The sequence below is a fragment of the Rhinatrema bivittatum genome, chromosome 3 (genome assembly GCF_901001135.1).
Source record: "Rhinatrema bivittatum chromosome 3, aRhiBiv1.1, whole genome shotgun sequence".
NCBI classification, from domain to species: Eukaryota; Metazoa; Chordata; class Amphibia; order Gymnophiona; family Rhinatrematidae; genus Rhinatrema; species Rhinatrema bivittatum.
Window position 1 is genome coordinate 538,044,789 of NC_042617.1, and position 20,723 is coordinate 538,065,511.

Here is a 20,723-nt window from a genome sequence, read left to right on the forward strand (position 1 = left end):
ACAGATGTCACCATCTTCAGACGACCTTGCTTCCAGATGTCCTGTCTTCCCTGATGTCCATCTCAGATGCCCTGTTCACAGAAGTCTTTCTCTGAAGTAATCCTTGCCAGTAGATGTCCAGATGTCCTGTCCATTGGGGCCTTTGTGATGCTCTTGGTTGAGTGTCCGGCAGGTCCGAAGTCCGGAAGGCCTGGCTTTTAGATGTCCTATCTTCCTGTGCCTCCTCATTGCTCTTGATTGAGTTCTTTGGGGGTCCAAAGTCCTGATGTCCCTGCCTTGGATACCCCAGTTGAACCTGCTTTCAGATGTCTCGTCTTTGTTGTCCCCGAGGTCTTTGTCTCCAGATTGACCATGCTGTATAGTCTCCTGACGTTCTGCCTTTCATCGCCTGTTCATTCTTCAAGAGTCCTTGTCTTGCCTTAGCCCTGCCTTAGCCTTGCCTTGACCTTAATGTAATCCTGCCCGAACCTTGACGTAGCCATGTCTGATCCTTAGTATAGCCATGACTGGACTTTTGACGAAGCCATGTCTGAACTTTGGCATTGCCTTGTTTGAATTCTGACGTAGCCATGTCTGAACCCAGACATACCCTTGCCTTGACCTAGATGTAACCTTGCCCTGTAACCATGCCTTGACCTTGACGTAACCATGCCTTGACCCTGATGTAACCATGACCCAGCCTTGTCTTCTTGCCTGATGTTTTGCCCGACCAAGTCTCCAAGTACCTTTGTCCGACCATGTCTTCTAGTATCATCTGATCGTGTCTTCAAGCATCCTAGTCTGGCCATGTCGTCAGTGTCCTCGTCCGACCATGTCTTGAGTCTTCGTCTTGTTCCAGTATCATCGTCTCCCCTTGACCTCTCTTCATCCTGGCGCGTTTGCTGTTCCCTAATGGCAGGTCTGAAAGGCCTATCGAGTGACTGGAGGGCTACCCCAGAGACCAGCATTGCATTGTTGGGTCTCTACTGATGCATCAGGTTCGGCGGAAGCCTGAGTCTCTGGTCTTCAGCTTTTTCGCCTGTGCTGGAATACATCTCACCTGCTTCGCGCTTCCACAGAGCTCCTCTCTGCAGTTGCGTCGTGGTCCATGGACACACATCGCCCCGGAATCGGGAGTGCCCCCTAGTGCTCCCGTAACAACATGTTGGATGACTACAGTTATATTTGACCTGTAATTTATCTGTGCAAGGGAGAAAAGAAGAAGAAACTGGGGAAATTCTGGATGATGGTCATGTTAATTTACTGATCAGAGCTAGATGGGAAAGGAGAATGTGAGAATTTACAGTGGAAGAGTAACAGAGGAGAAGAGACCTGCACAAAATGCTTAATGCAGGAAGGATCATAACCTAGTCTTATAATTAGAAACTGTTTATTTAACCTACATTAGGCACTGTATCTTTTACTTATGCCTACATTAGACAATGTATCTTTTACTTGTTAACCCCATATATACTTATCCAAGTTATACCGACCTGTTCATTGTAAGACATCTAATTGTCAATGTTATTATTCTGTTAAAATGTAAACCAAATTGATCAGTAATTCTGTTATTGGAAAGTCGGTATATAAAAATGCTAAATAAATAAATAAAATAAGGAGACATAGTATGATGTGCTTCGAAGGGAAGGAGACAAACATGAAATTAATGTAGAAGATTCACTAAGGAAATTTGGAAACTGCTTTTAATTACAGTTCAGTAAATTCCCTTAACAAAGGACTGATCACCAGAGTTCCTTGACAAACCTTCCTTAACTCCTCTGCATTCCTTCTTCCTCTCTAATTCAATTATGCCACAAATATGGTTGAGAATGCGTTGCAGTGCTGAAGTACCAGCTATGGTGTACGTCATGACCTGGAATATTTTGAACTATTACTGTACCATGAGCCTGACCACAAATCAACCACATAAAGTTAAAAATGATGAAATAGTTGATTTTCTGTTGTTCTCGTGGTTTAGGTGTCTGTTGGAAATTCTACGGACCTACGAGCGCGCACACAAAGTCACCTATTCTCAGAGTAAAAAGATTGCATCTCTGGTCAAACAGGCAGCCACAAGGTAGGTGCCTCAGAATAGCCATAGGCCACCTTTGAAGGAGTGAGAGTTTAACAGAGACATGGCTCTAACTATGTTTTTTATAGCTTACAGAAGAAAGGGCATCTTTATCTCCTTGGCTGGCAGACTCTTGGAATCATGGGAATGATGGAAGCTGTTGGATGCATTCCAGCATTTGGGGCAGGTAAGAAAAGCTTTCTGTAAGGGAAAGATTTTCCAAGCAGAAAAGGTAGTGATAGTGCCAGACATCTCCATCAACACTACTGAGATGAATTTCTAGATCAAGGGTAGGCAATGCTTGAGGTCCACAAATAGATCTGGTTTTTAGGATATTCACAATGAATATGCATAAGGTATATTTGCATACCTGGGAACTCTCAGGATTTCACCCTGAGACTCAAGGAATTTGCATCAATTGCAGAGTCACAGGGGAAACACTAGCGATCTCAGAGCCTCTCTGTATACAGCTCAGCTGCTCCCTTTCCTCAGTAAGCTTGCAGAGAACAGGAGAAGTGGACGAGACTGGATTAGACACTGCAAGCAGTATGTGGGGAGAAACTGGAGAGGGGCTGCAATATATACAAAACTCAGTCTGCAGCTGTGATTCCAGCACTTGGGAATCACTCAGCTAAGGGTAGAGTGAGGGTGCATAAGTCATAGAGCTGAGATTTATAGGGGGAGGGAGCAAAGAGAGTGCTGGTGTGAGGGAGAGCATCTCGGGAGGGGGGATAGGTGATGGTGATGGGTGGGAGAAAAAGAAAGTGTGAGTTAGTTGGGTGGGGGAGTGGAAGAGAGAAATCTGATTCATATTATTCCATTCCTTCCTCCACCCCCATCCTCTACTTATCAAAAGCAATCTCAGGGTGACCACAGCTCAAAAGTTCCCAGGTATGATTATTTGTATACAGTGGAGGCAGTGCAGTCAAATCTATCTCATGCATATTCACTGTGGATATCCTGAAAACCAGACCTGTTTGTGGCAATCCAGAGCCAGAGCTGTCTATCCCTGTTCTAAATCAACTAGACCTTGTGTAGACTGGATGCTCCATAGAAACTCAGATGTGTTCAGGATTTGTGGGATTCAAGCTGGGAGATCCTCAGCTAAGCAGACCAGTGCCCTGGTCACTTAGCCCAGTGGCACTCACTTCCAGTCCTCGAGGGCTGCAAATAGGTTGGGTTTTCAGGATATCCCTATGTATAAGCATGAGATTGATTTTCATACAGTTAAGTCAGTATTTTTATTTTTTCATTTTATTTTTATTATGCATACAAAATAAATAAGAATATATTGTAGTGTAACATGAGGAATACAAAGAAAATATTTGATAAAATCAAAAAGATACAGGGGATAAAGAAAACAAATATTCTCATATAATAAAAGGGAGGGGACAAAGAAATGTAAGCGGATATACAGGGTGGCCCATGGAAACGTAGCCTGTGCAATGTGTATTGGAGGCAGGCTACATTTCCATGGGCCATCCTGTATAATTTCATGAAATTAAGAAAAAAGCACGAAGAGAAGATAATGCCAGTATCACATTTATAAACCGGACTGTGAGAGTGACTATTGAGGGTACAAATCTAAGAACAACCGCAGTTGGGATGGCTCAAAGAAAATATAATTAACATCAAAATATCTAACCCAACATTTGCAGGGATATCGCAAATCAAATTGACCCTCCCTTAGACAACACTTCAGAGCTCATAGAAAGAAATGTTTTCCTGCGAAGTTGAGTAACTCTGATAAGATCAGGGTATATCCACAGCTTCTGTCCATAAAATAACAAGGAACGATTACAAAAGAAAAACCTGAGGACATTGTTGTCCTCAGTCAGAAGAAAAAGCAAAGAGTTCCTCTATGCGAGATATCAATAGACTGGGAGTTTTCAAGAATGTCCATTATATCCAAAAGATTATCCTGGGGCAAATTCCCTTCTGGTACTTGTTCACCTTGAGGCAAATAGTATGCCTTGGTAATTTCAGGCATCGTTGCAATAGGAGTTTTCAAGATCTGAGAAATATAATTTCTAAATAAATCTACTGGAGAAATGAGTTTAATAACAGGAATATTTAATACCCTCAAGTTAAGGGCACGCAAAGAATTTTCAAGATTCTCAAGCTTCCTAGAATATATCTGGTCTGATTGAACTAGATTTTGCTGAACTTTTTCCAAAGAAGTAACACAATTGAGGCAGTATGCTTGCAAGCCTATCTCATGCATATTCATTAGTAGAGATGTGCTTCTTTTAAACATATCGGTTCAGGCTTCACATTGGGCGCTCCGCGGAAAATTTCGGTTTCCCACGGTTCTTTTTTTTTTTCAGCAATTTTCGACGAAGTGCATTAGTGCGCACTAACTGGCCTTACTGGGCACTAACAACCAGTTAGTGTGCACTATCTCCGCATTAGTGCAAATTAGACATTGTCTAATTCGTGAAAAACAAATGCACATCCCTATTCATTAGAGATATCCTGAAAACCTGACCCATTTGTGGCTCTCGAAGACTGGAAGTCAATACATAGTCAATCACAATACAGGGAATGTTGCGATCCCGGGATGGCCCCGGGATCGCCGCTCACCTCGCCGCGGCCCCGTTCCGGTTCCCCACGTCCCGGGGCTGCAGGGACCCCGACTGCAGCGTCCCCAGCGCGTGGTCAGCTCTCCCGGGCCTGCAGGGTCCTCGGGCACCGCGTCTCGGCCTCTGCCTCGCTGCCGACGTTCCCCGCGGTTGGCTCCGCCCCCCTAGGCCCGCGCGTCTCTGCCCTGCTCTTAAAGGGCCCAGCGCGGGAAAACCTGAATCAGCCCTGGATGACGTCAGAAGCTGCAGGGCTACTTAAGCCCTGCAGCTGCAACCATTCCCTGCCTTGCAACGAGGTTCCCAGGCTTGCTCCTGTCTCCAGTTGCTGCGTTCGTGCTGTCTCGTCTTCCACTTGGTTCCTGACTCGGATTGGCATACGTTTCTTCTTGGCTTCTGACCCCGGACTGGTATTTGGATTTCCTCTGGCTTCTGACCTCGGACCGGCTTCCGTTGACCCCCTGGCTTCCGACCCCGGACCGGCTTACGTGGATTCTCTGGCTTCTGACCTCGGACTGGCTGACGGTGATCCATCGGTTCCTGACTCCGGACTGGCGAGCAAAGACCCTTCGGCACTCAACCTTGGACTGCAGCGGACCAGGCCCCCGTGGGCCCTCCTAAGTCCCAGCGGCCTGGTTCCTACGGGCTCCTCCTGGGGGGACTCCGGCTTCCAGGGTGAATCTCCTAAGTCCCAGCGGCCGAACTCCTACGAGCTCCTCTCGGGGGAGGATCGGCTTCCAGGGCGAAGGTTCTCTCAGCACAGTGCCAGCGCCTTCATCACCGCCTTCCTCGCCAGAGCTCTTGGTCGCATAGGGCTCCCAGAATTCCACCTTCGGCCTGCCACTAGTCTGTCAGCTCCGCCTCCCGGTCGGGGTCGCTGCTACAAACATCTACAGCAGCTCCTCTTCTGGCTCCGATCGGCCCAAGGGTCCACGAATCCAACAGGTTGCAAGGTCATGGACCCGGCGGACCTTGCCGGCCTAAAAGCCATTCCGGGTATTGCCCAGAAGCTGCAGCAACAGCAATCCTGCCTGGATACCTTGATGTCTGCCGTCCAACGCCTGACGGACCGGGTAGAAGGGACTTCTGCAGCTCACTCCGCAGCATCCACGTCTCAGATCCACTCGAATTCCCCTGTTCCGGTACAGATGCCAGCACCTCCTAGGTACTCAGGGAATCCGAAGACCTGTCGGGGATTCCTTAATCACTGTTACATTCGTTTTGACCTCCTGCCTGCACAGTTCACCACAGACCGAGCAAAAACGACATACATTATTTCTCTGCTGGATGGGAAACCTTTGACTTGGGCTTCCTCCCTTTGGGAGCGCCAAGATTCCCGTTTAAATAACCTCGTGCAATTTGTCAAGGCTTTCCGCAGGATATTTGACGAACCATCCCGGGCCTCCACAGCTGCCTCAGAGATCCTTCAACTGAAGCAAGGTAATCGCCCCCTTGAAGAATTCGCAATGGAATTCCAAACCCTGGCCACCGAACTGGGCTGGGGCGAGGACAGCTTGCATGGGGTCTTTCTGGAGGGTCTGTCTTCTCGGCTCCAGGATGAACTTGCGGCCCGAGATCTTCCGGATGACTTGCAGGAACTTATCGAATTGGCCGGACGCGTGGACCGACGTATCCAGCGCCGGTTCCGAGAGCGAAGGCCCGCCCAGGGGCTCTCCGCCCGTCGGACCACTCCGCCTCGAGCTCGGCCTTCACCACCTGCAGCCACAACTCCATCTACAGAGGAACCCATGCAGTTGGGCCACGGCCCTCTATCTTCCGAGGAGCGCAGACGCCGCCGTACATTAGGACTGTGTCTTTACTGCGGGGACAGGGGCATTTTCTGGCCCGTTGTACTGAGCGTCCGGGAAACGCCCGAACCTAGAGCTCAGCGGGGAGTTGACTCTAGGCAACATTTCTCCCAGCTCCCCATGCACCGTTCCGGTACGACTTCGCCTTCCAGAGGGAGACTTCGACACCCTAGCCTTACTCGACTCTGGGTCCGGGGGGAATTTCGTCCTCCAGGAGCTGGTACAGCAGCTACAGCTCGAGGTCCGTCCGCAGGAACCGCCTGTGCGGGTTTCTTCCATTCAAGGGAACCCCCTTCCTGGGTTAATATCCACTCGCACCAGTCCTCTGAAACTCCAGGTTGGAGCCCTCCACCAGGAGGAAATCTCGTTTCTTATTCTTGAAAAATCCATCCACCCAGTCATCCTGGGTCTACCCTGGCTTAGGGAACACTCCCCGGTGATTGATTGGAGGTCCCTTCAGATCGTCTCCTGGAGTCCGGCGTGCCGCCGTCATTGCCTTCCCGCACGTCCACTACAACCCATCTCGCTCTGCACAGCCCTGTTAATGGTTCCTCCCCAGTACCATGCATTCCAGGATGTCTTCTCCAAAGAAAAGGCAGAGTTGCTCCCGGAGCATCGACCATTTGATTGCGCAATTAATTTACTTCCAGGAACCACACCGCTCCGTGGGAGAGTCTACCCTTTGTCTCTGCCGGAAACCCAAGCTATGTCAGCTTATATTAAGGAAAACTTGGACCGGGGCTTCATCAGACCATCCAAATCCCCGGCCGGGGCCGGATTCTTCTTCGTAGGAAAGAAAGACGGGTCTCTCCGCCCCTGTATTGATTATCGGGGCTTGAATCAAATCACCCGCCGGGATCATTACCCGTTGCCTCTGATTCCGGAACTCCTGGACCGCCTCCAAGGGGCTCGTGTCTTCACCAAATTAGACCTCAGGGGTGCCTACGATCTTGTTCGTATACGCCCCGGGGATGAGTGGAAAACCGCTTTTAACACCAGGGACGGCCATTACGAGTACCTTGTTATGCCGTTTGGGCTCTGTAACGCCCCAGCGGTATTTCAAAATCTTATGAACGAAGTCCTCCGCGACTTCTTATACACTTTCGTTATCGTATACCTGGATGACGTATTGATCTATTCCCAGGATCTCAAGACACATCGACAACACGTGCGGCAAGTCCTTCTGAAGCTAAGGGAGAACCACTTGTACGCTAAACTAGAGAAGTGCCAGTTCGAACAAGAGTCACTACCCTTTTTAGGGTATATTGTATCTTCTACGGGCTTCCGAATGGATCCGGACAAGGTGAGCGCCATCAAAGGCTGGCCGCAGCCATCGGGAGTGAAAGCGCTGCAGCGGTTCTTAGGATTCGCTAATTTCTACCGCCAGTTTATCCCGCATTACTCCAGCCTGGTAGCTCCTTTGACGGCCCTCACACGGAAAGGTGCGGACGCACGAAACTGGTCTTCCGCTGCTACGCAGGCCTTCCAGGATCTCAAGGAGGCTTTCCTTCAAGACACTTGTCTCCGGCATCCTGACCCTCAACGCCAATTTATAGTAGAAGTAGATGCTTCCGATGTCGCGGTAGGGGCAGTGTTGCTCCAAACCTCTCCGACCGGCAAGACCTGGCCTTGCTCATACTTCTCCCGTAGGTTTTCCCCTGCAGAAAAGAATTACGGGATTGGCGACAAGGAGCTGTTGGCCATAAAGTTAGCATTCGAGGAGTGGCGCCAGTGGTTGGAGGGAGCTCAACATCCGATCATAGTATATACCGACCACAAGAATCTGCAGTACTTGTCCCATGCTCAGAGACTCAATCCCCGGCAGGCCCGCTGGTCCCTCTTTTTCAGTCGGTTCGACTTCTCGCTTCACTACCGACCCGCAGCCAAGAATGTCCGGACGGATGCTCTCTCCCGCACCACAGAGGTTGATGATGCTACAGAGGCCCCTCAGTACATATTGGATCCAGCTAAAGTCCTACTGGCAGCCACAGACTTAGGACCCGAAGGGAAGACGGTGGTCCCAGTTCGTTCACGGAGGAAGGTTCTGGCATGGGCACACGACTCCCTGACGGCTGGCCATCCTGGGATTGCTCGGACCCTTGAATTACTCACCGAGTTTTATTGGTGGCCACGAGTGAAGGAGGACGTCCGGCACTACGTCCAGTCCTGTCCCACATGCGCTCAGCAAAAACCGCCACCGGGACGCCCGTGGGGGCTACTCCAGCCGCTCCCTATTCCCACGGAACCATGGTCTCACCTATCCACAGACTTTGTGGTGGACCTGCCTCCCTCCGAGGGGAAGACTGTAATTTGGGTCACTGTTGACCGCTTTTCTAAGATGGCACATTTCATCCCTCTTCCCAAGCTACCTACGGCTCCTGAACTAGCAGACCTCTTTGTCCAGCATATCTTCCGTTTACACGGACTACCCTCGCATATCGCTTCGGATCGCGGCCCTCAATTTACGGCCAAGTACTGGAGGGCATTATGCAAAAAGTTTGGGATACAGTTGGACTTTACCACGGCATTTCACCCCCAGGGAAACGGCCAAGTAGAGCGGACCAACCGGTCTTTGAAAACCTTCCTCCGAGCTTTTGTAGGGGAGCTCCAAGACAACTGGGTCTCTCTCCTCCCCTGGGCGGAGTTTTCCTACAATCGCCATAAGCACTCCGCTACGCTACAGTCCCCCTTTCAGCTAGTTTATGGAAGGATCCCAAGACCTCCACTGCCATTACCGGTGCAGGTCACCTCCCCGGCAGCGCAACTAACAGCGAGCCAGCTTCATCGCCTCTGGATTGCCACTCAGGAGAAGCTTCGCAGCACTGCGGCTCGCTTCAAGGCGTATGCAGATCGGTCTCGACGGCCAGCTCCGGTATTCTTACCCGGGACGAGGGTATGGCTAAGTACTAAGCACATTCAATTGCGGACTCCTTCCATGAGACTTGCGCCTCGTTACATTGGACCCTTTCCGGTGGCCGAACGTGTAGGGGCTGTATCCTATAGATTGCGGCTGCCCTCCTCGCTTAGGATCCATGATGTCTTCCACGTGTCTCTCCTCAAGCCGCTGGTGCTCTCTCGATTTCGGGCTTCCCCGCCAGTGCCCTCCAATGTTTCCTCGGATCCGGATGTCATCTACACGGTATAAAGAGGTCTTGGATGTCCGGTGTCGTCGCCACCACTGGGAGTACCTACTATCTTGGGAAGGATATGGTCCGGAGGAGAATTCTTGGGAGCCTTCTTCCCACATCCTGGATAAGGACCTTCTTCGCCAGTTTCACGTGGCGCATCCGGACAGGCCACGACCCCCCGGGAGGGGGCGTAGGAGGGGGGGTACTGTTGCGATCCCGGGACGGCCCCGGGATCGCCGCTCACCTCGCCGCGGCCCCGTTCCGGTTCCCCACGTCCCGGGGCTGCAGGGACCCCGACTGCAGCGTCCCCAGCGCGTGGTCAGCTCTCCCGGGCCTGCAGGGTCCTCGGGCACCGCGTCTCGGCCTCTGCCTCGCTGCCGACATTCCCCGCGGTTGGCTCCGCCCCCCTAGGCCCGCGCGCGCATCTCTGCCCTGCTCTTAAAGGGCCCAGCGCGGGAAAACCTGAATCAGCCCTGGATGACGTCAGACGCTGCAGGGCTACTTAAGCCCTGCAGCTGCAACCATTCCCTGCCTTGCAACGAGGTTCCCAGGCTTGCTCCTGTCTCCAGTTGCTGCGTTCGTGCTGTCTCGTCTTCCACTTGGTTCCTGACTCGGATTGGCATACGTTTCTTCTTGGCTTCTGACCCCGGACTGGTATTTGGATTTCCTCTGGCTTCTGACCTCGGACCGGCTTCCGTTGACCCCCTGGCTTCCGACCCCGGACCGGCTTACATGGATTCTCTGGCTTCTGACCTCGGACTGGCTGACGGTGATCCATCGGTTCCTGACTCCGGACTGGCGAGCAAAGACCCTTCGGCACTCAACCTTGGACTGCAGCAGACCAGGCCCCCGTGGGCCCTCCTAAGTCCCAGCGGCCGGGTTCCTACGGGCTCCTCCTGGGGGGACTCCGGCTTCCAGGGTGAATCTCCTAAGTCCCAGCGGCCGAACTCCTACGAGCTCCTCTCGGGGGAGGATCGGCTTCCAGGGCGAAGGTTCTCTCAGCACAGTGCCAGCGCCTTCATCACCGCCTTCCTCGCCAGAGCTCTTGGTCGCATAGGGCTCCCAGAATTCCACCTTCGGCCTGCCACTAGTCTGTCAGCTCCGCCTCCCGGTCGGGGTCGCTGCTACAAACATCTACAGCAGCTCCTCTTCTGGCTCCGATCGGCCCAAGGGTCCACGAATCCAACAGGTTGCAAGGTCATGGACCCGGCGGACCTTGCCGGCCTAAAAGCCATTCCGGGTATTGCCCAGAAGCTGCAGCAACAGCAATCCTGCCTGGATACCTTGATGTCTGCCGTCCAACGCCTGACGGACCGGGGTAGAAGGGACTTCTGCAGCTCACTCCGCAGCATCCACGTCTCAGATCCACTCGAATTCCCCTGTTCCGGTACAGATGCCAGCACCTCCTAGGTACTCAGGGAATCCGAAGACCTGTCGGGGATTCCTTAATCACTGTTACATTCGTTTTGACCTCCTGCCTGCACAGTTCACCACAGACCGAGCAAAAACGACATACATTATTTCTCTGCTGGATGGGAAACCTTTGACTTGGGCTTCCTCCCTTTGGGAGCGCCAAGATTCCCGTTTAAATAACCTCGTGCAATTTGTCAAGGCTTTCCGCAGGATATTTGACGAACCATCCCGGGCCTCCACAGCTGCCTCAGAGATCCTTCAACTGAAGCAAGGTAATCGCCCCCTTGAAGAATTCGCAATGGAATTCCAAACCCTGGCCACCGAACTGGGCTGGGGCGAGGACAGCTTGCATGGGGTCTTTCTGGAGGGTCTGTCTTCTCGGCTCCAGGATGAACTTGCGGCCCGAGATCTTCCGGATGACTTGCAGGAACTTATCGAATTGGCCGGACGCGTGGACCGACGTATCCAGCGCCGGTTCCGAGAGCGAAGGCCCGCCCAGGGGCTCTCCGCCCGTCGGACCACTCCGCCTCGAGCTCGGCCTTCACCACCTGCAGCCACAACTCCATCTACAGAGGAACCCATGCAGTTGGGCCACGGCCCTCTATCTTCCGAGGAGCGCAGACGCCGCCGTACATTAGGACTGTGTCTTTACTGCGGGGGCCAGGGGCATTTTCTGGCCCGTTGTACTGAGCGTCCGGGAAACGCCCGAACCTAGAGCTCAGCGGGGAGTTGACTCTAGGCAACATTTCTCCCAGCTCCCCATGCACCGTTCCGGTACGACTTCGCCTTCCAGAGGGAGACTTCGACACCCTAGCCTTACTCGACTCTGGGTCCGGGGGGAATTTCGTCCTCCAGGAGCTGGTACAGCAGCTACAGCTCGAGGTCCGTCCGCAGGAACCGCCTGTGCGGGTTTCTTCCATTCAAGGGAACCCCCTTCCTGGGTTAATATCCACTCGCACCAGTCCTCTGAAACTCCAGGTTGGAGCCCTCCACCAGGAGGAAATCTCGTTTCTTATTCTTGAAAAATCCATCCACCCAGTCATCCTGGGTCTACCCTGGCTTAGGGAACACTCCCCGGTGATTGATTGGAGGTCCCTTCAGATCGTCTCCTGGAGTCCGGCGTGCCGCCGTCATTGCCTTCCCGCACGTCCACTACAACCCATCTCGCTCTGCACAGCCCTGTTAATGGTTCCTCCCCAGTACCATGCATTCCAGGATGTCTTCTCCAAAGAAAAGGCAGAGTTGCTCCCGGAGCATCGACCATTTGATTGCGCAATTAATTTACTTCCAGGAACCACACCGCTCCGTGGGAGAGTCTACCCTTTGTCTCTGCCGGAAACCCAAGCTATGTCAGCTTATATTAAGGAAAACTTGGACCGGGGCTTCATCAGACCATCCAAATCCCCGGCCGGGGCCGGATTCTTCTTCGTAGGAAAGAAAGACGGGTCTCTCCGCCCCTGTATTGATTATCGGGGCTTGAATCAAATCACCCGCCGGGATCATTACCCGTTGCCTCTGATTCCGGAACTCCTGGACCGCCTCCAAGGGGCTCGTGTCTTCACCAAATTAGACCTCAGGGGTGCCTACGATCTTGTTCGTATACGCCCCGGGGATGAGTGGAAAACCGCTTTTAACACCAGGGACGGCCATTACGAGTACCTTGTTATGCCGTTTGGGCTCTGTAACGCCCCAGCGGTATTTCAAAATCTTATGAACGAAGTCCTCCGCGACTTCTTATACACTTTCGTTATCGTATACCTGGATGACGTATTGATCTATTCCCAGGATCTCAAGACACATCGACAACACGTGCGGCAAGTCCTTCTGAAGCTAAGGGAGAACCACTTGTACGCTAAACTAGAGAAGTGCCAGTTCGAACAAGAGTCACTACCCTTTTTAGGGTATATTGTATCTTCTACGGGCTTCCGAATGGATCCGGACAAGGTGAGCGCCATCAAAGGCTGGCCGCAGCCATCGGGAGTGAAAGCGCTGCAGCGGTTCTTAGGATTCGCTAATTTCTACCGCCAGTTTATCCCGCATTACTCCAGCCTGGTAGCTCCTTTGACGGCCCTCACACGGAAAGGTGCGGACGCACGAAACTGGTCTTCCGCTGCTACGCAGGCCTTCCAGGATCTCAAGGAGGCTTTCCTTCAAGACACTTGTCTCCGGCATCCTGACCCTCAACGCCAATTTATAGTAGAAGTAGATGCTTCCGATGTCGCGGTAGGGGCAGTGTTGCTCCAAACCTCTCCGACCGGCAAGACCTGGCCTTGCTCATACTTCTCCCGTAGGTTTTCCCCTGCAGAAAAGAATTACGGGATTGGCGACAAGGAGCTGTTGGCCATAAAGTTAGCATTCGAGGAGTGGCGCCAGTGGTTGGAGGGAGCTCAACATCCGATCATAGTATATACCGACCACAAGAATCTGCAGTACTTGTCCCATGCTCAGAGACTCAATCCCCGGCAGGCCCGCTGGTCCCTCTTTTTCAGTCGGTTCGACTTCTCGCTTCACTACCGACCCGCAGCCAAGAATGTCCGGACGGATGCTCTCTCCCGCACCACAGAGGTTGATGATGCTACAGAGGCCCCTCAGTACATATTGGATCCAGCTAAAGTCCTACTGGCAGCCACAGACTTAGGACCCGAAGGGAAGACGGTGGTCCCAGTTCGTTCACGGAGGAAGGTTCTGGCATGGGCACACGACTCCCTGACGGCTGGCCATCCTGGGATTGCTCGGACCCTTGAATTACTCACCGAGTTTTATTGGTGGCCACGAGTGAAGGAGGACGTCCGGCACTACGTCCAGTCCTGTCCCACATGCGCTCAGCAAAAACCGCCACCGGGACGCCCGTGGGGGCTACTCCAGCCGCTCCCTATTCCCACGGAACCATGGTCTCACCTATCCACAGACTTTGTGGTGGACCTGCCTCCCTCCGAGGGGAAGACTGTAATTTGGGTCACTGTTGACCGCTTTTCTAAGATGGCACATTTCATCCCTCTTCCCAAGCTACCTACGGCTCCTGAACTAGCAGACCTCTTTGTCCAGCATATCTTCCGTTTACACGGACTACCCTCGCATATCGCTTCGGATCGCGGCCCTCAATTTACGGCCAAGTACTGGAGGGCATTATGCAAAAAGTTTGGGATACAGTTGGACTTTACCACGGCATTTCACCCCCAGGGAAACGGCCAAGTAGAGCGGACCAACCGGTCTTTGAAAACCTTCCTCCGAGCTTTTGTAGGGGAGCTCCAAGACAACTGGGTCTCTCTCCTCCCCTGGGCGGAGTTTTCCTACAATCGCCATAAGCACTCCGCTACGCTACAGTCCCCCTTTCAGCTAGTTTATGGAAGGATCCCAAGACCTCCACTGCCATTACCGGTGCAGGTCACCTCCCCGGCAGCGCAACTAACAGCGAGCCAGCTTCATCGCCTCTGGATTGCCACTCAGGAGAAGCTTCGCAGCACTGCGGCTCGCTTCAAGGCGTATGCAGATCGGTCTCGACAGCCAGCTCCGGTATTCTTACCCGGGACGAGGGTATGGCTAAGTACTAAGCACATTCAATTGCGGACTCCTTCCATGAGACTTGCGCCTCGTTACATTGGACCCTTTCCGGTGGCCGAACGTGTAGGGGCTGTATCCTATAGATTGCGGCTGCCCTCCTCGCTTAGGATCCATGATGTCTTCCACGTGTCTCTCCTCAAGCCGCTGGTGCTCTCTCGATTTCGGGCTTCCCCGCCAGTGCCCTCCAATGTTTCCTCGGATCCGGATGTCATCTACACGGTAAAAGAGGTCTTGGATGTCCGGTGTCGTCGCCACCACTGGGAGTACCTACTATCTTGGGAAGGATATGGTCCGGAGGAGAATTCTTGGGAGCCTTCTTCCCACATCCTGGATAAGGACCTTCTTCGCCAGTTTCACGTGGCGCATCCGGACAGGCCACGACCCCCCGGGAGGGGGCGTAGGAGGGGGGGGTACTGTTGCGATCCCGGGACGGCCCCGGGATCGCCGCTCACCTCGCCGCGGCCCCGTTCCGGTTCCCCACGTCCCGGGGCTGCAGGGACCCCGACTGCAGCGTCCCCAGCGCGTGGTCAGCTCTCCCGGGCCTGCAGGGTCCTCGGGCACCGCGTCTCGGCCTCTGCCTCGCTGCCGACGTTCCCCGCGGTTGGCTCCGCCCCCCTAGGCCCGCGCGCGCATCTCTGCCCTGCTCTTAAAGGGCCCAGCGCGGGAAAACCTGAATCAGCCCTGGATGACGTCAGACGCTGCAGGGCTACTTAAGCCCTGCAGCTGCAACCATTCCCTGCCTTGCAACGAAGTTCCCAGGCTTGCTCCTGTCTCCAGTTGCTGCGTTCGTGCTGTCTCGTCTTCCACTTGGTTCCTGACTCGGATTGGCATACGTTTCTTCTTGGCTTCTGACCCCGGACTGGTATTTGGATTTCCTCTGGCTTCTGACCTCGGACCGGCTTCCGTTGACCCCCTGGCTTCCGACCCCGGACCGGCTTACATGGATTCTCTGGCTTCTGACCTCGGACTGGCTGACGGTGATCCATCGGTTCCTGACTCCGGACTGGCGAGCAAAGACCCTTCGGCACTCAACCTTGGACTGCAGCAGACCAGGCCCCCGTGGGCCCTCCTAAGTCCCAGCGGCCGGGTTCCTACGGGCTCCTCCTGGGGGGACTCCGGCTTCCAGGGTGAATCTCCTAAGTCCCAGCGGCCGAACTCCTACGAGCTCCTCTTGGGGGAGGATCGGCTTCCAGGGCGAAGGTTCTCTCAGCACAGTGCCAGCGCCTTCATCACCGCCTTCCTCGCCAGAGCTCTTGATCGCATAGGGCTCCCAGAATTCCACCTTCGGCCTGCCACTAGTCTGTCAGCTCCGCCTCCCGGTCGGGGTCGCTGCTACAAACATCTACAGCAGCTCCTCTTCTGGCTCCGATCGGCCCAAGGGTCCACGAATCCAACAGGGAAAGTCTAGGATCAATATGAGCCAGATACCCAGAGCGAGGAACCAAAACCCTGATGGAGTGGTTTGACCCTGGGAACAGTCAGAAGGGTAAACTGGGAAACAGGAAGTGTTCCTAGCAATTAGAATGCTTCCTAGCTGCCTCTGTCATGGAACTTCATCCTGTAGCTCCTGTACCTGTGAGCAGGGGCAGACTGCAGGAAAATATCGGCCCAGGATATTTTTTCAAAACTGGCCCATGGTGTATCTGACACCCTCAGTACATAGGATGGGCTCTGCCATGGCCTCTCAGGCCTTCAGGGCCAGTGCTAGCTTTTTTGCTCCCCCCCCCCCCCCCCCAATCATTCAGTCTCTGTCCCACGCCCATCAAAAAAAGCCCAGGTCCCTCCAGCAATCTATATTTTTAAAAACAGACACCCTCCCCAAACGGAACCCATGGTCAAGGGAACCCATGGTCAAGCAAACATTACAGCCTTGCACAGACACACACACAATTCAATTATGCATTTATAACAGATTTTACATGAAAAAAGAACATTCAAAAGTACAGTCTTCTGAGGCAAAATATCACTTACAACATGCATACTATATTTACATGCATTCCTGTGGTGCCAGCCAGACAATCCTGCAAGAAAGACACTTGGAACGCCTATGTAATTACATTTTTTGTAATGTATACTGGGTGCGGGCTTGGCCCTCAGAAAGCCATGAACAAACGGAATTATCATTACAATATAGTAAACCTCCCATACCAAAACAACCCTAACTGCCAACACTCAAACAGTAACAATCTTATCTATGAAAAGGTAACAATGCACATATTACACCAGGCCCTAGAACACCAATACACTTTCTATTAGGAAAACAGAACAAATCAGACTGCTCTAGATCATTACAGATAAATTATGGCAGCTGACATTCAATGCCAAGAAGTGCAGAGTCATGCATATGGGGAGTGGAAATCCGAATGAACTGTATTTGATGGGGGGAGAGAGGCTGATGTGCACGGAGCAGGAGAGAGACCTTGGGGTGATGATGTCTAATGATCTGAAGTCAGCGAAACAATGTGACAAGGCGATAGCTAAAGCCAGAAGAATGCTGGGCTGCATAGAGAGAGGAATATCGAGTAAGAAAAGGGAAGTGATTATCCCCTTGTACAGGTCCTTGGTGAGACCTCACCTGGAGTATTGTGTTCAGTTCTGGAGACCGTATCTCCGAAGAGACAGAGACAAGATGGAGGCGGTCCAGAGAAGGGCGACCAAAAAGGTGGAAGGTCTTCATCAAATGATTTATGAGGAGAGATTGAAGAATCTAAATATGTACACCCTGGAGGAAAGGAGGAGCAGAGGTGATATGATACAGACTTTCAGATACTTGAAAGGTTTTAATGATCCAAAGACAACGACAAACCTTTACCATAGGAAAAAAATCAGCAGAACCAGGGGTCACGATTTGAAGCTCCAGGGAGGAAGATTCAGAACCAATGTCAGGAAGTATTTCTTCATGGAGAGGGTGGTGGATACCTGGAATGCCCTTCCGAAGGAAGTGGTGAAGACCAGAACTGTGAAGGACTTCAAAGGGGCGTGGGATAAACACTGTGGATCCATAAAATCAAGAGGCCATCAATAAAGAGTGGGTGGCTCGCCAGAATGACGGCTACTGCCTGGAGATAATACCCTTATTAGGGATGTGAATCGTTTTTTAACGATTAAAATTATCGTCCGATAATTTTAATATCGTCTTAAATCGTTATAGAACACGATACAATAGACATTCTAACGATTTATTGTTAAAAATCGTTAAATCGTGTTAGTGCGCACTGACGGGAGTTAGTGCACACTAACTTGAGTTAGTGCGCACTAACTGAAAATGATACAAATTGACACTTTCCAGGTCAGTAAAGGTCAGTTAGGAATGAATATGTGTTCCTATTGGCTGGCTGCCCTCTTATCTATTGATGTTAACCAGGTTCCCACTGAGGTGATGGTTGGGGGGATGGGAAATGGAAATGGAAACTCAGGAACACTAACAGAAAATGATACAAATTATTGACACTATCCAGGTCAGTAAAGGTCAGTTAGGAATGAATATGTATTCCTATTGGCTGGCTTCCCTCTTATCTATTGATGTTACCAAGGTTCCAACTGAGGTGATGGTTGGGGGGATGGGAAATGAAAACTGTTTGTAGTTGACAAAAAAAGTAATGTGATCAGTCAATATGACTAGAACCTGTGCCCTATTCCTGATACCAGGGGTGTTGTGATCTTCCTGCACTCAGTGCCCTATCCCTGATACCAGTCTGAGACAGCTCCCTCCCTGCATTACTAGTGAGAGGCTGGCTTCACAGACAGGGGGGGAGCTGCCTGACCCTCACTCCTGACTTCCCCCATGTCCCAGCTAGTGAATGGTGTGTGGGTGAGGGGGGGGAGGATGGTGAAGTCTGAGACAGCTCCCTCCCTGCATTACTAGTGAGAGGCTGGCTTCACAGACAGGGGGGAGCTGCCTGACCCTCACTCCTGACTTCCCCCATGTCCCAGCTAGTGAATGGTGTGTGGGTAAGGGGGGGGGAGAGGATGGTGAAGTCTGAGACAGCTCCCTCCCTGCATTACTAGTGAGAGGCTGGCTTCACAGACAGGGGGGAGCTGCCTGACCCTCACTCCTGACTTCCCCCATGTCCCAGCTAGTGAATGGTGTGTGGGTGAGGGGGGGGGGGGAGGATGGTGAAGTCTGAGACAGCTCCCTCCCTGCATTACTAGTGAGAGGCTGGCTTCACAGACAGAGGGGAGCTGCCTGACCCTCACTCCTCTGGGGTATTGTGATCTTCCTGCACACAGTGCCCTATCCCTGATACCAGGGGTGTTGTGATCTTCCTGCACGCAGTGCCCTATCCCTAATACCAGGGGTGTTGTGATCTTCCTGCATGCAGTGCCCTATCCCTGATACCGGGATGTGTGCAAGAAGATCCCAACACCCCCGGTATCAGGAATAGGGCACTGTGTGCAGGAAGATCACAACACCCCTGGTATTAGGGATAGGGCACTGTGTGCAGGAAGATCACAACACTCCTGGTATTAATAGGGATAGGGCACTGTGTGCAGGAAGATCACAACACCCCTGGTGCCAGGGTTAGGGCACTGTGTGCAGGAAGATCACAACACTCCTGGTATTAATAGGGATAGGGCACTGTGTGCAGGAAGATCACAACACCCCTGGTGCCAGGGTTAGGGCACTGTGTGCAGGAAGATCACAACACTCCTGGTATTAATAGGGATAGGGCACTGTGTGCAGGAAGATCACAACAACCCTGGTGCCAGGGTTAGGGCACTGTGTGCAGGAAGATCACAACACTCCTGGTATTAATAGGGATAGGGCACTGTGTGCAGGAAGATCACAACACTCCTGGTATTAATAGGGATAGGGCACTGTGTGCAGGAAGATCACAACACTCCTGGTATTAATAGGGATAGGGCACTGTGTGCAGGAAGATCACAACACTCCTGGTATTAATAGGGATAGGGCACTGTGTGCAGGAAGATCACAATACCCCTGGTATCAGGGTTAGGGCACAAGTTCTAGTCACATTGACTGATCACATTACTTGTTTTGTCAAGCTACCAACTGTTTCCATTTCCCATCCCCCATATACTGTCAGTGGGAAGCTTGGTAACATGAATAAATAAGAGGGCAGCCAATAGGAATACATATTCATTCCTAAACTGACCTTAACTGACCTGAAAAGTGTCAAATTGTATCATTTTCAGTTAGTGCGCACTAACTCCCAGTTAGTGCGCACTAATCGGAAAAAACGATTTTTAACGATTTTTTAACTAAAAAAATCGTGCCTAACACGATTTTCTTGCCCTGCCACTCGATTTCTATCGTTAAGACGATATGGAAAACGATTCACATCTCTAACCCTTATTCAATAAACATACACATGGTTACTGTGACTCCAACATCGCTCTAAGCTACAACAGCAAGAGGAAATGTGGAAAAAAGGATTTGCACTCACAAAGCGGGGAGTAGCTGGCTTGTTACGGCGGTTACTACCCCAAACCAAATAAGCCTGATACTTCACTTTCAATGCATATCCAGCATAGCTCTCTGCTTCAACGGCAGGGGAGAAGAAAAACTGATACTTCACGCATATCCAGCATAGCTCTCTGCTTCAACGACAGGGGAGAAGAAAAACTGATACTTCACGCATATCCAGCATAGCTCCCTGCTTCAACGGCAGGGGAGAAGAAAAACTGATACTTCACGCATATCCAGCATAGCTCCCTGCTTCAACGGCAGGGGAGAAGAAAAACTGATACTTCACGCATATCCAGCATAGCTCCCTGCTTCAACGGCAGGGGAGAAGAAAAACTGATACTTCACGCATATCCAGCATAGCTCTCTGCTTCAACGGCAGGGGAGAAGAAAAAAGGATTCGCACTCACAAAGCGGGGAGTAGCTGGCTTGTTACGGCGGTTACTACCCCAAACCAAATAAGCCTGATACTTCACTTTCAGTGCATATCCAGCATAGCTCTCTACTTCAACGGCAGGGGAGAAGAAAAACTGATACTTCATGCATATCCAGCATAGCTTTCTGCTTCAACGGCAGGGGAGAAGAAAAACTGATACTACACGCATATCCAGCATAGCTCCCTGCTTCAACGGCAGGGGGGAAGAAAAACAACCAATAAGGGCTGAATAACATATAGTCTGAGTAAAACAAATAAGCATGGGTGTAGCTTGCTTATTGCGAAGGTTACTTCCCCTACTACCCCTAAATCAAGCTTGA

The 20,723-nt window shown here is 51.8% G+C and overlaps 1 protein-coding gene across 2 annotated transcripts in view; it reads left to right on the plus strand.

Annotated features, from left to right (window-relative positions):
- Window positions 1–20,723, plus strand: part of GCKR (glucokinase regulator) — a 142,080-nt gene that overhangs the window by 90,857 nt on the left and 30,500 nt on the right. For both annotated transcript variants that reach the window (XM_029596365.1, XM_029596364.1), the window contains exons 11-12: window positions 1,958–2,056; window positions 2,140–2,237. In XM_029596365.1, coding sequence (XP_029452225.1) covers window positions 1,958–2,056; window positions 2,140–2,237 — 197 coding nt within the window. The remainder of the gene's footprint in view (window positions 1–1,957; window positions 2,057–2,139; window positions 2,238–20,723) is intronic.